Genomic DNA, 17,406 nt, shown 5'->3' with positions numbered 1-17,406 from the left:
CCCTTCCATGCTCTGCCATCACTCCACTGAGCTAGAGAGCTGCTGTGGAGCTCTTCAAGTTTAAACCAGACATTAAAGCAAGGATGCAGACTGAGCAGGATACAGCCCGTTCCCTTCCTCCTCAGCATCCAGACAACACAAAATGCAGGGGTTTGGATGCAGCAGACATGGTTTGGCATTGAAATTTGAATCTAAGAGCTATCAGGATACTTCTAGTTCTCTTTAAGTTTGCAGGTACAGCTGAATGTATTAATAAGTGAAAGTCATTTGAACTGTGCAAGCAGCTCTGTATGCAAAGAAAAACTGGATAGAAAAACCTTACAGGGCTAGTGAGTCTACTTCTTTCATCCCACACTGGATAGGATTTTTACTAGAACAATTAAGTTCTTTACAGCTTTTTAAACATCATGTCTGTGCAAAACATCCATAACAAACAAGAACATGCTGGCATTTTCCCGAGTTTCTGTTACAGTTGCACAAAAATGGGAAAATGGAATTCTAGCAAGAACACGAGCTGCTCTAGAGCAAAGCCAAACTGATAATATGCTGATTTCAGATCACAGCTGGGGATCAGGGAGATTGTGACCTCAGGCTGCTTGTCCCTGGCTTGTGTAGGAAGACTATGCAAGCAGCTACGCTGACAAATGGGAAGTTGTGGTGACTTCCCACAGGTAACAGAGATGAGCCGTGGAGATCGGTAACCACAGCTGCAGCCAGAGCAAGCAGGGTAGTACCGCGTAGAAACTGATCTTTTATAACATAAATTTTTTGCCTCTGGCTCCAGATTGCCAAAACCAGTGCTAAAGGTCATCGCATAAAAGGAACATTACAATCAACTAGAAAAATTAAGGAAAAGTAGCCATGTTTTGACAGTATTTTCTCTTTCCATTCAAGTATACAGCAAATCAGTCTTTCAAAACACTTTTTTATATCCTGAAGTATCCTAATGGATAACCTTTGAGACAAAAAATGAAAACAAGTGACATTTTTCACTAAATTTTCCTCTTTTTCCTAGAAATTATCTATGTTGAATTTACAAAACTCTTTCACAGTCTGAGACACGATAACTATTGAAAAAAGATAAAATTAACTAGTAAAAACCTGTCCAACACTCTTCAATACCTGTCAAGTGCAGACAGGATTCAGAATTAGCTGAGACTTACATTTAAAGTGGTACATCTATAGACTACCTTGCTGAGAAAAATAAGATTTTTTTAAAGCTTCCTACTGAGTATTTAGTATGTTTATTCCCTGCTGTGAATTCATTGAATGGTCTTCCTATTTCATGCTGCTCAAGGTTAAAAAAAGAAAAAATAATGATTTTGTGCTCTTTGCCATCAGATATCTGCTTGTTAAAGTGTGTTATGATGCCTGCAGTTAGATTTGCACTGCTGTGGGATGAAGGAGTCGATGGCTGATAATTACTGTAATTGGTAGTGGTTCTGGTTGCAGCTCCTCTCCTCTCCTCTCCTCTCCTCTCCATCCTCTCCTCCTCTTCCCTCCCCTCCCCCCCACCCTTCCCTTCCCTTCCCTTCCCTTCCCTTCCCTTCCCTTCCCTTCCCTTCCCTTCCCTTCCCTTCCCTTCCCTTCCCCTCCCTTCCCTTCCCTTCCCTTCCCTTCCACTCCCTTCCCTTCCCTTCCCTTCCCTTCCCTTCCCTTCCCTTCCCTTCCCTTCCCTTCCCTTCCCTTCCCTTCCCTTCCCTTCCCTTCCCCTCCCTTCCCTTCCCTTCCCTTCCCTTCCACTCCCTTCCCTTCCCTTCCCTTCCCTTCCCTTCCCTTCCCTTCCCTTCCCTTCCCTTCCCTTCCCTTCCCTTCCCTTCCCTTCCTTTCCCTTCCCTTCCCTTCCCTTCCCTTCCCTTCCCTTCCCTTCCACTCCCTTCCCTTCCCTTCCCTGGGAGCATCATCCACTGCCCTGCTCTGCATCCGTGGAGATGTCCTGGGCAGCCTTGCCCTTTCGGAGAGTGCACACTGCTCTTCGGCCAACATGTGCGCTGAGGGATTTGGGCATTCCACTGAAGCCAAACCACCTGCTAAAAGTTATATTAAGTGCTTTGTACAGTTACGGTCAGCAGTACATTCTTTTCACACTCCAAGAGGTTGCTTTATGTTGTGGGACACAGACAAGAGTGTAGAGATATATGGTAATTCTTGCAGTTCTGTAAGTAGAAATGCCTTTACATTTCATGCAGGTTGGTGGGAACAGAGCATCCAAAGGTCTTATATGACTGCACACCCAGAACAAGGTGGGCTTCAGGCCTGAAAGATAGGAGAGAAGAAGCAAACTGAGAAAGAAATATTCTTTATTTTCATATCATCTGCAAAAAGAAAGTAAAAACTAAGCCATTCCGTGGGTCATCTATATTGTAAAATCTAAGGCATACAAGCCTATGAAGAGCATTTAGGTAATATTATTTTTAAAAGCATTGTGAAAACAGTAAGATGCATCATCATGTAGAAGACAGCTTTGTTAGAAAGTTGTGCTACATGCAGGGATGATGCAGGTAGCATGGAAATGGATGTGGCTTTCAGCACTCCCAGGACCAGAGTGCTGATGTGGAGGAGATCTGTCTTCTCTTTGCTCCAGCTGTGTGGTGGCCCTGGGCTAGCTAACCCCAAGCTGGACCCAGATGTGAGGCACAAGAAGATGCCCTGTTGCCCTCCTGCAGGCAGCCAGAGCACGGCCCAGCAGGAATTGCTGAGCTCACACCCCAATGCCCACCCTCCTGGCAGACAAGTACATGAGGCACCATGTCCGAGCACCACTCTCTGGTGCTTCACCATTGCCCTCTGCTCCTCATGGAGTAAGGCTTAACCTATGTGTTTCTCTGCATCATTCCCCATACTCCAGATCCTCCTGGTCATGTCAGAGTTTGCACAAGGCACTTGGAGAGCATCACCTTCCAGAGCCGGGCAGTTCTCCCTCCCTTCCAAGCAGTGGCCTTGCATCATCTGTCACCACCAGCCTTCCCTGGTCTGTCACTGTACTGCTCCCGCTGAAAGCAGTCCCGTCACAGCCCTGTGCACCTGGACATGCTCTGATTCATGAGGACTGCACACCAAATATTAAAATGTGTTAACTATTACCTCAGATGACAAGCACGTATCACCAAGGGACAGTTTTGCAGAGGACAGGCAGGTATTGGTGGCCGTAATGTCTTCTAGTTCAGTGCTGAAGTGATCAGACTCTTTGATGACGTTGTAATTTAGGGCCAAGCTGTAGCTGGCTGGTTTCTTGTCTTCTTTCTGCTGGCAGTTGCAGAGTTTCCTGAAGGCTGCTCTGAATTTCTGGGACATGAGATTGTAAATGACAGGATTGATGGCACTATTTAAATAAATACAGATTCTGCAAAATAGTAGGAACCAGTTTTCTTGGAAGGGGCTGGAGAGAAAGGAATTGACCACCACCAGTGTGCGGTAGGGCATCCACAGAAAAGCAAACAGGACTACCACCACAGCCAACATCTTGGTAACCTGGGGGAACACAGAGGTAGACAGAGAGCAGCAGAGAGTCAGTACTTATCTTGGAAGGAACATGTGCATTCCTGCATCTCTAGAGCCAAAGCAAAACTATGGACAGACTTCACCTGGGGATTCCTGACCAATATTTGATTCAGAAAGGTTTTCTACAGTAAGAAATACAAAAAACAAACAAACAAACAAACAAACCCCCAAACCTGTATCCAAATTCCTGCCAGTTTTTGTTAAATGACTCTTTCTGGGTGACATCCCAGTATTGTTATAGACTTGAGAATTCACAGCTTCTCCAGCTGGAAGGGGCATTGATCTAAATGGAAAAAAAGAGGTCTAAACTCATTTTTTCCAACCACATTAGATCTCTTCCTTTACACTAGTATAGTCTGTAGAAAAGTAATTGAAGCTGATGCCTGTTTAGATTCTCCGCTTTAACAGTCACCCTAACAGAATTTCCAAAAGCCAAAAGTACTGAAAAAAAACAAAAAAGAAAAAGGAGAAGAATTAGATTTATTCCTGTTCCTCAAATCTTCAGTATTTAATCAGATCTTCAATACCCGATGTTTACTCTGAAATGTCAATTAAAGTTTACAGAGCCAGGAAAAAAGGAATCATCAATAAAACTTCATTATAATAAAGACTTTTATCTATCATGTGAATTTGTTTCAAATAAAGAAAAAACCAAACTCTGGAGATACCCAAGGTAGCTGAAATGAAGTGAAAAAGAAATAATTAAAATTTAGAAGAAAAAAAACTTTTAAAAGAGTCTTTCGCTTGTAAATAATTTAATTCTAGTATATATGGTATTCCGTAGTATCTACATTAAAGTTAGAAAAATGTTAATAAAGAAGGTAGAAAGTACAGTGAGATGTGACAGTGGGACAGCATGGTGCCACATCCTCCTGTAAGTCAGGAGACCTGTGTGTACATGAACTGGAAAGCACTGGCACTGATTTCGGCGAGCTAGAACTGCTTCTTTTGATTGTGGTGGTTTTTTAATATTTGCCTTTCTTCTTGACATAAAACTGCCGTTGCCTATTGACAGACTAGTTTAAGGAACTTCTTTTTACCTTTGCTCTATTGCTTCTTTTTGGGTATCTCAAGTTATACTTCAATGAAACAGCAACTCCTGTAACCGCAGGATACATTCTGTCTTTACAGGTTATAATTTTATCGCTTGCAGAAAGGATAGATGTAGATCGATAAGAGTTTCAGCTGTTTCCAGGGGAACAGACAGATAACTCCACTAAAATAACTCATAAATACATGCTCGTTTGAGGTATTTGTTTTCCAGTTTGAAGTTTGAAGAGAATATATAATCTTCTTGTCTTCTGATCAGATAGCTCATTATTTAGAAAGCCTGCAATCTCATTGCCTAAGAGATGTATTGCCTCAGGGCTGTATTTTCTTCTAGCTACCTAGAAAGACAAATACACAATTCGTTGGTTTTGTTATAGATATTATGATAAAGAATGGGATGAAGAGCAAAGTTACTCTACAAATTGATGTATATCTATCTATCTATCTATCATCTATCTATCTGTCTATCTATCTATCTATCTATCTTTAAATGTACGTACTCAAAGGGTACAATTTAATGGTATAATTCTCCTCCCTTCACCCTCACTTTTGATTTCCCTACAGCTGTGTTCAGTAGGAGTAAAAAATGAGACTGAGAAATATTCTCTCTTTTTTTGTCACTTGACTGATACATTATGACTTCCAGACTGCTTATCTTGTTTGCTGTTTACAAACAATCATCATAATTGAGAAAAATGCAAATGTGAATGTCCCAGGTAACTAAAAGGATGATTTTTCCTTATCTCTGAACCATTTCTAAAAGGGCTGGCCCTGTGAGCATGGTGCAAGGAGTGAGGTGACCCAGTGCTGACCCGTTCTTGCTGAGGAAGTCCTGGGACTCCTCACCTGCTGCCTCTGCTCCCTTCAGCTCGGCTCCAGCCTGTGCCTCCAAACTGAGCAAATCCACTCAACTGAGAATAATCAGCCATCATGGAAAATAACCCACATTTAAAGGAAGAAAGTAACCATTTGTGGAGCTTGGATGAACAATGGTCTGAGCCCACCTAACAGATGTGCTGCATCAGCTCAGGCATTCAGAGGGCAAGTGGGTAGTCATCTGCATGGGCATCAAAGTATTATACTTCCCTACCAGAATCTCAGCAGGGGACTCTGTGATCGTACCTACCGATCATTGGCAATTTACATTTCTTCAGAGCATGTCTTTAACGAACAATTGCTCAGAGAATCACAAAGATGCAGCTGTCATTTTGAATCCTGGGTTGAACTAGAAGTAAATTGATCATCCTGTTAGGAAGGGAATATTTTAGAGTCTCAGAATTAATACTTTACAGCAATTAAAAAAAGGCTGTCAACCTTCTAGTGACTGCATCCTATATGCCTCAAAGACATATATGTACGTAGCATGTGAACTATTAGCTGAATTTATATATAATGGCAGCTTGATATGAATTTCGTTTCTAACACCACTAGCTTGTACTGCTGCCATGTTCAACTTACGGAAGCTGTGATTTGACAATATATTGCAATCGGCTTTTAGCACCAGTTAAAAAATATCATGGTCACAACACAAAGTTCCCTGAGCTGAGATCAATTCATCCTGTAGGTGCGAATGTGTTTAAAAATTCCGAAAGGTTAGCTTCGCACTCTCAGACTTTATGCCAGGTAAGATATCGTCTTGCAGCACTCAGACTCTATGGTTTCCTGGTTCTGACAAACTGAAGCCAAAGCAACCTGTGACTGCAGCTAAAAATGTAACCCTGTTCTCACCTCCCTACTTGTGCTGATCCCAAAGATGAGGGTGTGGGCCAAGTCAGAATGCTGGTCCAACTGAAAACTAAGCACTTCTCTACAGAGCTGGTTTTTGGTTTACTTGGGTCAACAATCCAACTCATGCACCCGTTTGCTGCCACAGAGTCTACAGTCAGGGCAAGAGAAGAGGCAGCAGCATGTGGCCATGGATGGCACCACTTTGGTGGCACCTCTCGGTCGTTCAGTCAGTGCAGGACAATGAGGAGAATTTGCCATAATTTTAAACTGGCTGCAGTGCATGTCCTTCCAAAACTGCCAAAAATCACAAATCTGAGACAAGGTCTGTTTTGCCAGGCAGAAATTCAGTTGCTTGATCCCTCTGACCAGTAGCAGCTGTTTCTCTGAGACCCACTGCAATGCCCTGAGTTCAGATGGTTATTTGCTCATTGGTAAATCCTCCCTAAGTTGGCTCTGGAGTCAGTGGTTTTTCATGCTCAGCTATGTCAGAGCATGACCTATGTGCAAATGACAACAGCTCCTAGAAGGTGCTCTGGCACTGCTCGCTTTGTCCCCAGCGTGGCCAGAGGGCTTGTCACCCCACTGCAGGCTGAGGCATCCCTCAGGGCTTCTGACCCAAAGATGTTGCAAACATGTCATGGCCTTTTTTCGCACCTGAATTTGCCTTTATAGATGAACCCAACTTCTAAACACATGATTTAGGACAAAGCGGCTTTCTAATCCAAACCAAAAATCTTTGTTATGATGGATAGGTATGCACAGAAATAGCCTAAAGTTTGCTCCAATTTGCTTAAGTAAACTCCCATATACTTTTTCAAATCACTTCATATGAAATGTAACTAAGCATCATTTGGGGGTGAGGGGTAAATATTTGACATCAGTGGGGTGCTAAGAGGAAAATCTTTTTTAAGAACCTGCGTTTTATTACGTGTTACAGTACACCACACCTCCCTGAAAGGAGAGGCACTACCTTCCTCATTCATTACTCAGGTGAAGGCAAGCGTGCACTGATTGCTCTTCTATTGTGCATGTGTACTGCGTAACCTATATTCAGAGTACAAATTATTCTCAGTTAAGGAGATTGAAAACTTGATTAAAGGGCTTTGAGCAAATTAATTTTAGTCCAGATTTCAAGTGTACTTTGAATGATAGCGAAGTGCTTGAGATTAAATATGTTCCTGGCTGCACGCAACCACTCTTCAAGTCCTGTATTTTGGTCTCTGAGAATGTTTCGAAAAATATTTAGAATGTTTTTTAACAACCATATTCCCAGTATTTTAATTCTGAACTAGTATCATCCTTTTCTTTCCTGCTCCCAAACCTTGTCATTCTAAGGAAGTGCTTTTATAAGACATTTTCTTTATCATGTTAGGCACAGTTTCTTAGCTGCTTCCTTCTCCTTTGAATACTAATCTTTCTTACAATGATAGGTAAAAGTAATTGTCACTCTTTCTAAGTTACTGTGCCATAGATCTACTCTGGTGTTTTAAAGGTAAATAATAGTACCTTTTTTCTTTCTTATTCTTGGTGGTGTTCATTGCAATGCACAGAAATTGTATATGCCAGTCAATGACTTTGTAATCCAAAGAAGTTTACAATGAGGAGGAGGATTAAAAAAATAAAAGGATTAAGGTCTTAATTAATAACATCACAAGTGAAAACAAGTGATACAGTTGAGGATTTCATGTAAGCCATACAAAACTTATCTTGCATTGCAAGCCAGAATCTGTGCTTGCTTTGCTGTGAGAGAACAGAGAGGTTTCTCTGAGGGGCAGGTCATCACCTACTGCATCAATGTCTAGGAGAGGACTTTCTCTAGAAGGTAACCTACCAGTATTAATTGACCATGGAGGCATCTTAGATGATTTGATTGAACTAAGCAATGAACTTTGTGAGATAAGCATAATGTTAAGTGAGTTGGATCCCATCTCAAATATAAAAACAAACATGTTTGCTATCTAAGGCTGTATTTACTTTTCACAGTACCCTTGATGGCTGAGGAAACTAGGAATTCCTTTGGGGAAAGTAAGAAATCTACCTGAAAATATATAACTCAGTGTTCATGTTATAGATGGACAAGAAAACAATTTGGTATTGGGAGTGGAGCATCTCCCTTATGAGGAGAGGCTGAGGGACCTGGGTCTCTTTAGCTTGGAGGAGACTGAGGGGTGACCTCATGAATGTTTATAAATATGTAAAGGGTGAGTGCCACAAGGATGGAGCCAAGCTCTTCTCGGTGACAACCAATGAAGGGTCAAGGGGCAATGGGTATAAACTGGAACACAGGAGGTTCCATTTAAATTTGAGAAGAAACTTCTTCACGGTGAGGGTGACGGAACACTGGAACAGGCTGCCCAGGGAGGTTGTGGAGTCTCCTTCTCTGGAGACATTCAAAACCCGCCTGGACGCCTTCCTGTGTAACCTCATCTGGGTGTTCCTGCCCTGGCAGGGGGATTGGACTAGATGATCTTTCGAGGTCCCTTCCAATCCCTAACATTCTGTGATTCTGTGATCTGTTGGCTGAGCTAAGTGGGATAAAATGGAAGTACGGGAGACATCAGTGCAGCCAGAACCAGGATCTGATCTGGAGGACCAGACAGGTGAGCAGCACAGGGGAAAGAGAAAAGGAAGCTCTCAGTTCAGGTTGAGATTCCATGGGCACATCAGCCAGCCAATGTGTGGGCTCTTAGCTGCTATAAACAGGGACCAGGCTGCTTCCTTGTCTTCCCATCCGCTTCCCCTGGACTCTCACTCTCTTTTAAATGGTAACAAGGTGCTTGCCAGGGTACCTCACAGAACAAATACTCTTAGAAAAAAAAAAAAAAAAAGGTTTAATTTTCCCACATTTTGAAGTTTTCCTGTGTGACAGGCAAAACCCTTTTCTATCCTTCAGTTTTAAGTTTTCTCACTCTTCTTCTTTCCTGCAATGTCTGGGTGCTCAGGACATTTTCTTGCTTCTGATGATTCAAATCCTCAGAAGAAAAGATACTAACTTTTTAGAAATGCTGATAGATCCTAGTACCTGTGCTACTAGGAAAAAAAAAAAAACATAACACACTGTTAACAAAATAAAGCACCCATGGTAAAGAAAAAAAAAAAAACCCTTTGGTTCAGGCACTTGTATTTTTTCCAGATTGAATTTATGCACATACATTACTATTTATGTGTAACTGCAGTTAATGTTTGCTCAGTTGCTATTCATTTTGATTAGGATACAGTCAGTGAATGCGTTTTCTGGAAGACTTAATAATATGGACGGTTTGCAAGTACCACCAACAGGCCATTTTGGAATAGCAAAGACAAATATTGGTAGGTTAATGCAATCATATGCATGCCTGGAAAATGGGGGACACAATTGTTGCATCTGCCTTTGCAACTGCAATGAAGAAACTAAAACAAAGTGACAGAAGAACAGCTACCTAGTAGGCTAACAAGTCAGATGTCTTCAGCCTACCACAGCACCACTGAAAGTGGCACTACCAATGGGGTTGGACTGGATGATCCCTAGAGGCGCCTGCCAGTCTCAGTGATTCCATGGAATTATAACGAAGTATTGCAGGGAAATTTCTTTAATCTAAGGTCCTGAGGGATCTGGGACAAAGTCCCTTGTTGGCTCATAATCTTTTGGATCACATTCAATCTTTCTTGCCACTACCTGAAGTTTTTACCCTAGTTCCATGACGACAGATACACTTTCCCAGTGCTTCATGAGGTCTGCGATTCAAATTTATGTTTAATTGGACAGTTCCAAATTCATAGTCTGTATTTTCTAGTGAGTCAGTAGAAATCAACTTCAATTGACTTCCTTGGGACCTATGATCATCTGTCTAAATGATCATATAGTTGTTAAATAAATCTTAACATCGAATTTGCATTGAAGTTCCTTCTTTGGCTCTGAATCAAGTAAATGGGACTTTGAACTGTCTGGCCTTAAAACACACTCTTTGTCATGAAATCATATTCTAATCATATTGATCTTTGCTTTGTTAAGCTTTGAAGTTTCGGCTACTGTGACCTGGGTTCAACTGAAGGGTGCTGGAAAACTTTGCTTTCTCACCTTGCCTCCTGATTAACTTGAGGAAATGTGTCCAGCAGGACTAGTTTACTCTGTTTTTTCAGGTTCAAATTGTGCAAATCATTCAGCAGAAATACTCTACAATTCCTCTGTAGTCAAAGGGGTCTCACCTTATTCTTAGTCACCTTTTCGTTTTCTCCTAATATTCTGTTGCAAAAGCCATTATGTCACTGTTTATCACTGAGACCTCCTATTGTCAGTCAAATTCTTTCCCACAGTATTGTTCAGCTATATGCAAATTTCAGTCTAGCGAGGTTATTGTCTTTGCAAAGCATAGCTGAAAGCCCATTCAATACAGTCACCACCAGCTCCATCAGACCTAATAGGTGTTCAAGATCTTTAAGTCACAAATTAAGCATGTGCTTGAAGGTTTACCTGCATGTTTCAATACTAAAACCAAATATGACGCCAGCTGATTCCTCAGGGCCTACCACCATGTAGTCTTGAGCACAAACTGATTCCGCTGAAAATGGAGCATACCAATATCTGGCCTTCTGCTGGCAGAGATCTTCCCTCAGGAGAAAGCCAGGTGTTGCTACTGACTTGTAGTGTCTGACCAAAAGATCTACAAAGGCAATAAACGACTCTTAGTGCTTTCCATAAAGAGTGGATCAGCTGGATTTAATTTCTGACAAAGAGGCAGAATGAACTGGTTTCTGTTCCTTCTAGGACACTGAGGCCTAATAGAAAATACAAAGTGAATTGGAAATGTACTCCCATATACAAAGGAGTGCCTGACTGTCAAATGAAACTACTTTTCTGTTTGAAAATCTTTAAAATTCATCTATCACACTTGGCTATCCAGTACAGGTCTGTAAAACAATAAATAGTGCATGAGTGGGATTGATTTAGCTTTTTGAAAGTGGATGTAAGAATGGAGTTTGACACATCCTGTGGGCAGGTAACGGTGTTCCTTTCCTGGGCAGAACTCTGGTTTGCAATGTAAACAAATAACTCATAATTTCAGTGGTTGTCCAAGACCAGCAGTAACAAAACTATTGGAAATGGAGATACATTATGAGAAAAGAAAGCTTATTTTGTGTCTTTCCTTCTCTTTTTCCCTCAACATTTAAAAAAAATGACAGATTTTTTTTATACCTGTTGTTTTTGTTTGTCTCCTCTGTTCAGTTTTCTCTTGCAGTGCTTTGAATGAAAACTTCAGGGGGCCCTGAAGAGTACTTTGAAGGCTTTGTCCATTGTTAGTTGTTAATAAGGGGGGTATTGATTCTTCAGTAAACAGATTTTGTTTCTGTTAGCTTTCCAAACATTGCAATGAAATAAATATTTCCTAGGACTAACATAGTGCAGCAACTTTTAAGTCTTGTGGGTGGGAGAGTGAAGGCAGGGAATGGAACGAATAAGCTTAGAGCTGCTTTCTACCTGAAAGAGCTGATTTTCTTTCACTGGATGTAATATAGCTGTATTCCGAGCTTGTCCCTAGATATCTATCAGGAAAAACATGTTAAAATAGGCTTGACTCACCATTCTAATATATATTGCAGGGCTTCTTTCTAAATCATAAGATGATCTAAATTGCGGTACTGTTTTGAAGACGAATCAGAAGTCCTCTGACCACCTGACCAGCTTTTTCATCTTCAGTGCTGGCATTGTGTCTGTTTACATCAGAGGCCTAAAATATCTGTTGTAATCAAACTGAACACGGTCCATCTATTCCCCTTCAGCAGTAGACACCTCCATCCCTCCTCTTTATCTCATTGCAGAGCTTCTCACCTCCCTTTGCATCTGCTCAGGTCCTCAGCTGTCCTCCGCACTTGCGAGGAAATGTTTATTTTACTCTGTATTTGCTTGCTCCCTGAGCATACAGCTATTCCAGATGCCATATCAGGGTTGTTCCTCTCTTGCCCTGATCTTTCCATTGGTTCCAAGTGTGAGGAAGCATCCTAGGTGTTGAATCCAGGATGGTTTCCAAGTTGCTCTCCACAATTTCAGTTTGTCAACTTCTAATTCTGGGCTAACTCTCATACCAGAAACCTTTTTGAAGAAAACAACTGAAATTGCATAACTGTATGACTCACAATAGAAAGTGTTGACTGTATATAGAAGACTAATTCTTGGAAGGTGATATAGAAACACAAAATTGACAGTACAGATAGCTATATGCTAACACACTAATATAGGTAAAAAAAAAGTCTAAAAACCAACAGGCTGATGGACTCTATTTCAGCCATGAGCTGGAAGCAGCTTCAGATAGCACTCTTTAACTCAAACACAGCCACTATGTGACAAGTTAGCAGAAGACAAAACATTTTCTTGCCCAGATAAAAAAAAATGTTTTGACAGTTTTAAACAAGGGAAGACTTGCAAAACAGGTAGAGAGAAGTCCCAAGAAAATGAAAGACAATGGTATGACCTGACTGTCTGGGTCAAACTAAATCCAGGTTAGTCAGGCAATCCAGGTCAGACTAAGTGGGTAAATTAATTCAGATACTGCCATGTTAGATTAATCATTGTCAAAAATGGTTATGAAGTTCCTGAGCTTCATGAAGGTTAGAAAATCTAACTAACTTACTGTTTTGTTCTGGCATGTTATATAAATGTGAGCTTGTAATAGGTTAATTATAATAATAATTAATCATAACCAGTCAGTGGAACAGTACTGAATGTCCAGGTCCGGATGTTGACAGTGGGGATACTGCAGGGGTGGCCTCTCTGAGAGGAGGGTCAGGGCTGCCCCATGACACACACGAACAATTCCATCCAGGTCCAATGGACCCACCACAGGACAGAGCTGAGCCCATCAGCACCTCTGTGAAAATACGTTTAAGAACTGGCAAAAATGCTGGAAAGAGAGAGGAGAAGGGAACAAAAGAGTGAGAAACAGCAGAGGGAACACCGAAGTCAGAGGAGAAGGAGGCACCACCTGAAGGGACTGCAGCCCATGGAGGACTCACACTGAAACAGGAAAAGAGTGAAAAGGAAGGAGTGGCAGAGAAAAACCTCTGCAACCTGATCGCAGCTCTCCCCCATCCCACACTGCTAGTCGCCTCACAGAAGGGACTAAATGTAACTTGTGGCTACAACAACGGGCAATAAATGAAGGGAATAAATGAAGTTAGCCTTCCCCAGTCAAGTCTGCATTGCCCGTGGCAGTAATTGATAAGTTATCTTCCTGTCCTTATCTTGACCCATGAGCTTTCTCGCTCCTGTTTTTCCCATTTTCTCCCCTGTCCTGCTGTGGAGTGGAATGAGCAATCAGCTGGGTGGCTGTCGAGCTGCCAGCCATAACCAACCCACCACAGGAACATGAACAAATTCAATTTTGTAGAAATGTTCTTCGATAAATATGAGAAACGCCACAGAAGCAGGAAGAGTATACCACATTTTCAGCCACTTTTTCTACAGATCACATGCTGGACATTGTATGCAACCCCATCACTGTGCAAGCACAGTTCCAAGAAGGCATATAGACTGTTTTACATGGCAGCAGAAATCATTATGAAGCCATACTATACTGTTAGCTATACATCTCTTGCCAGAGCAGAGGGAAATTTTCACTTGTGTGTCTTATTAACTGTTGAGATTTTAGATTTTTTTTAATATGGATTTTTTTCCCCATTTTACACCACTGGATATATTTGCATGCTGCTATTGTATAAAAATATTAATAAAGCCACACTACCCTTGCTTTTCTTCCTATGTTGTGCTATATGCAAATACCAGCTTTAATCATAATGATGCTATTTTGAACAATCAAGTTACTTAGGCTTTTAGAAGAAGTCTTACTGCCTTTACGAGACATAAAAGACATTACATTGTATTCCACACTTTTTGGTTTCATAATGTAACAGTAGCCACATTCGGCAATGCTCAATGTAAAAGTTTTTCCAATTTTTCAAGTGATGCTAAGGACACCTAATCGAGCATGTACACTAAAGTGATATTGAGAATTTGAAAAGCAGGTTATCTTCTACTAATAATTAATGGACAAAGAAAAACAAAATTAAACACTTCTAATCTGACTATTAACTGTAATTGGAGACTCATAATTAAATATAACCCAGCCCACATGTTTCAGTTGTGCATTTCAAAGCACGGTTCTAGTGCTCTGTGAGCACTCAGTGCTCCAGCAGGCAGCCCAGTTAACTTTTGAGGTCGGTGCCATCTCTGTAGTTAAGGAAAATGGTCCCTCTCATTAAACAGTAACAATCTACACAAAATAAGAAGAATGTAAAGTTCAATCTATCACCCAAGGAGGGGACTCACCTTGTTTGAAAAGGTGCACACCTCAGCTTTGCTCCCTGAGGGAACCGTACTGTGCAGGGATGCAGGAGCATCCCGCTGGGCACAGTGACCCTGGGGGTGCCCTGCAGCAGCTGCCGAGGCTGAGACCCACGTCTCTGGACACGGAGCGTCGCTGCCCCACGCTTGGACCCAACTGCCTGACCCATCCCCAGCCTGCTCTAAGAGCCAGCTGCACAGGGGTGCACCCTGCACATCTCAGCACTGCACCCCGGGGTGATACCTGCTGCGTGCTGGTATGAAGTAACATGGTTTATTGCAAATAGCCATAAATTAATCTACCAACAATATTCTCCTTCTATAGTTACACAATGCAGCATACATATTCAACAATATAAAAAAAAAGCTAGTCAAACCTATGCCTCAGTTTTGAGCCATCAGTATATAAAAGTATTTTGTGAGAGGCAGCACAACAGAGATATTTAACATTTACAAAGCACTTTTATATGCAGGCTTACTTAAATAGATTTGTCACAGGAGAGTTAAAAAGAGGAAAATTAACAACTTGACTGGGTTTGTAGAGTGACACAGTGCCCCAAGTCCCCTAAGCTCCCAGGCTAGTTTCCTCAGATCTCAGAAATAACTCAAGAGTCACTTTGTGTATTTGGCAGGATTACTAACAGGCTGTAAGATAAAGTAACTATAGTTTAAAATGTTTCATTCTTTATTGACACTTCCTATTTGCTTTTTGATAGAGGAAATAAAATACTTTTTCTTTTTTTTCATTCCTTGCAGTAGGTAATAATGAATAGACAAGAAAAAAATACACATGTATACGTATCTGTAACGTATCACAGAATTTCAGCCTGACTACTTAATAAAAAGGGAAAACATGTTTTACTCCCTTGCACAGGTTTAGACTGATGATCTCTAAAACAAGTGGGTTTTAAGTTTCAGAAAGCCATTTCAAACTGCTGTTCCTACCTGCCTTCGAGAAGCAATAGTGCTATTGAAACTCCTGTTAGTCATCTTGGAATTCACAGGCTTGCTTTGGTGAGCCACGTCATTCCTCCATGTCTTAGAGTTTTCTTTTGGGTCCGAAGGGATGGGGTTCAGGAACAGAATTCTAGCAATCAGGCCATACAGGACAGTTGCCAAGACCATTGGCACAACATAAAATATACCAAAGTCCATCATGTAGATCGGAGAGTAATAGCTCCTGGACACCTTGTAGCCACAAGACACAACAGTAGTGTCTTTGTAGACTACTGTGTTAAGGTCTAGCAAGAAAAACCAGAGCATACAGTATATGGAGGTGAAAGCCCAGACAAAAATAATGATCTTTTTGGCTCTTGAAAAAGTGCATAGGAATTGAGCTTTGATTGGGTGGCAGATGGCTATGTATCTCTCAATGGTGAAGGCAGTGATGGAAAAAGAAGAAGCATTGATCCCTAGGTACTGGAGATAAGTGATGCAGAGACACCCAACGTAGCCATACACCCAGGATCTATACAGGCTTTCTGTGATATTGGGTAGTCCTGCAGCCACAAGCACCATGAGATCTGCCACAGCCAGACTCACCAGATAGCAGTTAGTGGGAGTTCTCATGTGTTTGGTTCTGAGGACCACCAATACCACCATGATGTTGCCCACGATGCCCAGTCCACAGATGAGAAGGACCAAGAGGATGGTGACCACTTGGTATTCGACTGTAACAATCTCCTGGCTTGATAGTGGCAGCCCAGTTTGGTTCTGCTCATCCCCTGTGCCATTCTCCATCTTCACCAGCACAGTGCTGCTTCTGCCCAGCACTCGGTCTCAGCACATGTTCTCTATGGTGCCCCACAAAAGGGTGAGTGGAGCAGAGCGTGGGTGAGCCGTAGCCCCAGAGCACATTCTCACCGTAGTCACAGTCCCATCCCTGTACTGTCCTCCACTCACTCAGGAGCACCTGGATTTTCAGGCTTTGTAAATTCAGCTACCGGACAGGTGAATCTTTCTAAGACTCCAGCTCATCCGCACAGGTTAAAAAGCTGTTTTCTCATAGCTGGTTCGAGGCAATCATGAAAACACAGCATGTGGAGGTAGGAGCTTCCCCCCTGCAGAGGAGGAGGAGGCAGCGGGAGGGAAAGCAGAGCCCTCCTGCCTTGCCCGCTGGATAAATCTCTGCACCGGACTGAGCTGATCCAGCCCAGGCAGGCTTCAGCATCACTGCTTTCCAGGAGGAGTCACACGTACTGAGGGTGGAGACAGCAGAGGGAGGTGAAAGGAGAGACATTTGTAAAGCCCTGCAGGTTTTCTACTGCATGCTGCTTTTCCTCTCTGCTCTCAAAAGGATATCTCTCATATTGATCACATTGACCCATCCTGGTAAACAGACAGGATTGACTGGCAACAAAAACACACCAATTTCTAAAATTCTGTCTTCCTCCATGTCCCTGTCCTTGTCACGGTGATGGTAATTTACACTTGACTCCCACTTTGCAGAGAACTCTTAAGAGTCCCTTCAGAAGTGACAGGAAGAAATGTACCCCAGCTTTTGAAAACAGCAGGAAAAAATGTGTTTATTTACTTTACTCTACGGACAATTCACTTCAAAACCACTATTGCTCCTGAGCCTTTTCAGCTCTTTTCTGGATTGCAGCACAGCAACAATAAAACCATCAGAGCACAAATTGCTTCTTAATGAGATCAGTCACATACACTTGCACACACACACACAGAGTGTTAGTAATCCACCACTTTTTCCTCAATGAAGAGTCTTCTCTGGTTGAATAAACTCCTTATTCATTCACATTGTGTAAAACCACAGATAAATCAAAAACTGGCAGAAATGACTGCTTTGATATGTA

At 41.9% G+C, this 17,406-nt stretch overlaps 1 protein-coding gene across 1 annotated transcript; it reads right to left on the bottom strand.

Annotated features, from left to right (window-relative positions):
- Positions 1 to 3,063: 3,063 nt before the first annotated feature.
- Positions 3,064 to 16,333, bottom strand: TRHR (thyrotropin releasing hormone receptor). Its single transcript, XM_065629839.1, has 2 exons — positions 15,539 to 16,333; positions 3,064 to 3,471 (listed from the first exon to the last, which is right to left on the bottom strand). Exons 1-2 carry the CDS (start codon positions 16,331 to 16,333, stop codon positions 3,064 to 3,066), a joined length of 1,203 nt encoding a protein of 400 aa, XP_065485911.1.
- Between the last annotated feature and the right edge of the window lie 1,073 nt (positions 16,334 to 17,406).

The sequence above is a fragment of the Caloenas nicobarica genome, chromosome 2 (assembly GCF_036013445.1).
Source record: "Caloenas nicobarica isolate bCalNic1 chromosome 2, bCalNic1.hap1, whole genome shotgun sequence".
Taxonomy (NCBI): domain Eukaryota; kingdom Metazoa; phylum Chordata; class Aves; order Columbiformes; family Columbidae; genus Caloenas; species Caloenas nicobarica.
This window is presented reverse-complemented; position numbering and strand designations above follow the sequence as displayed.

Excerpts from the sequence above, each read along its gene's own strand:
- TRHR (XM_065629839.1), bottom strand. The coding sequence starts at position 16,333 with ATGGAGAATGGCACAGGGGATGAGCAGAACCAAACTGGGCTGCCACTA. Across the intron at positions 3,472-15,538 it reads CTATTGCTTCTCGAAGGCAG|GTTACCAAGATGTTGGCTGT; the intron begins GTAGGAACAGCA and ends GTGTTCCCCCAG.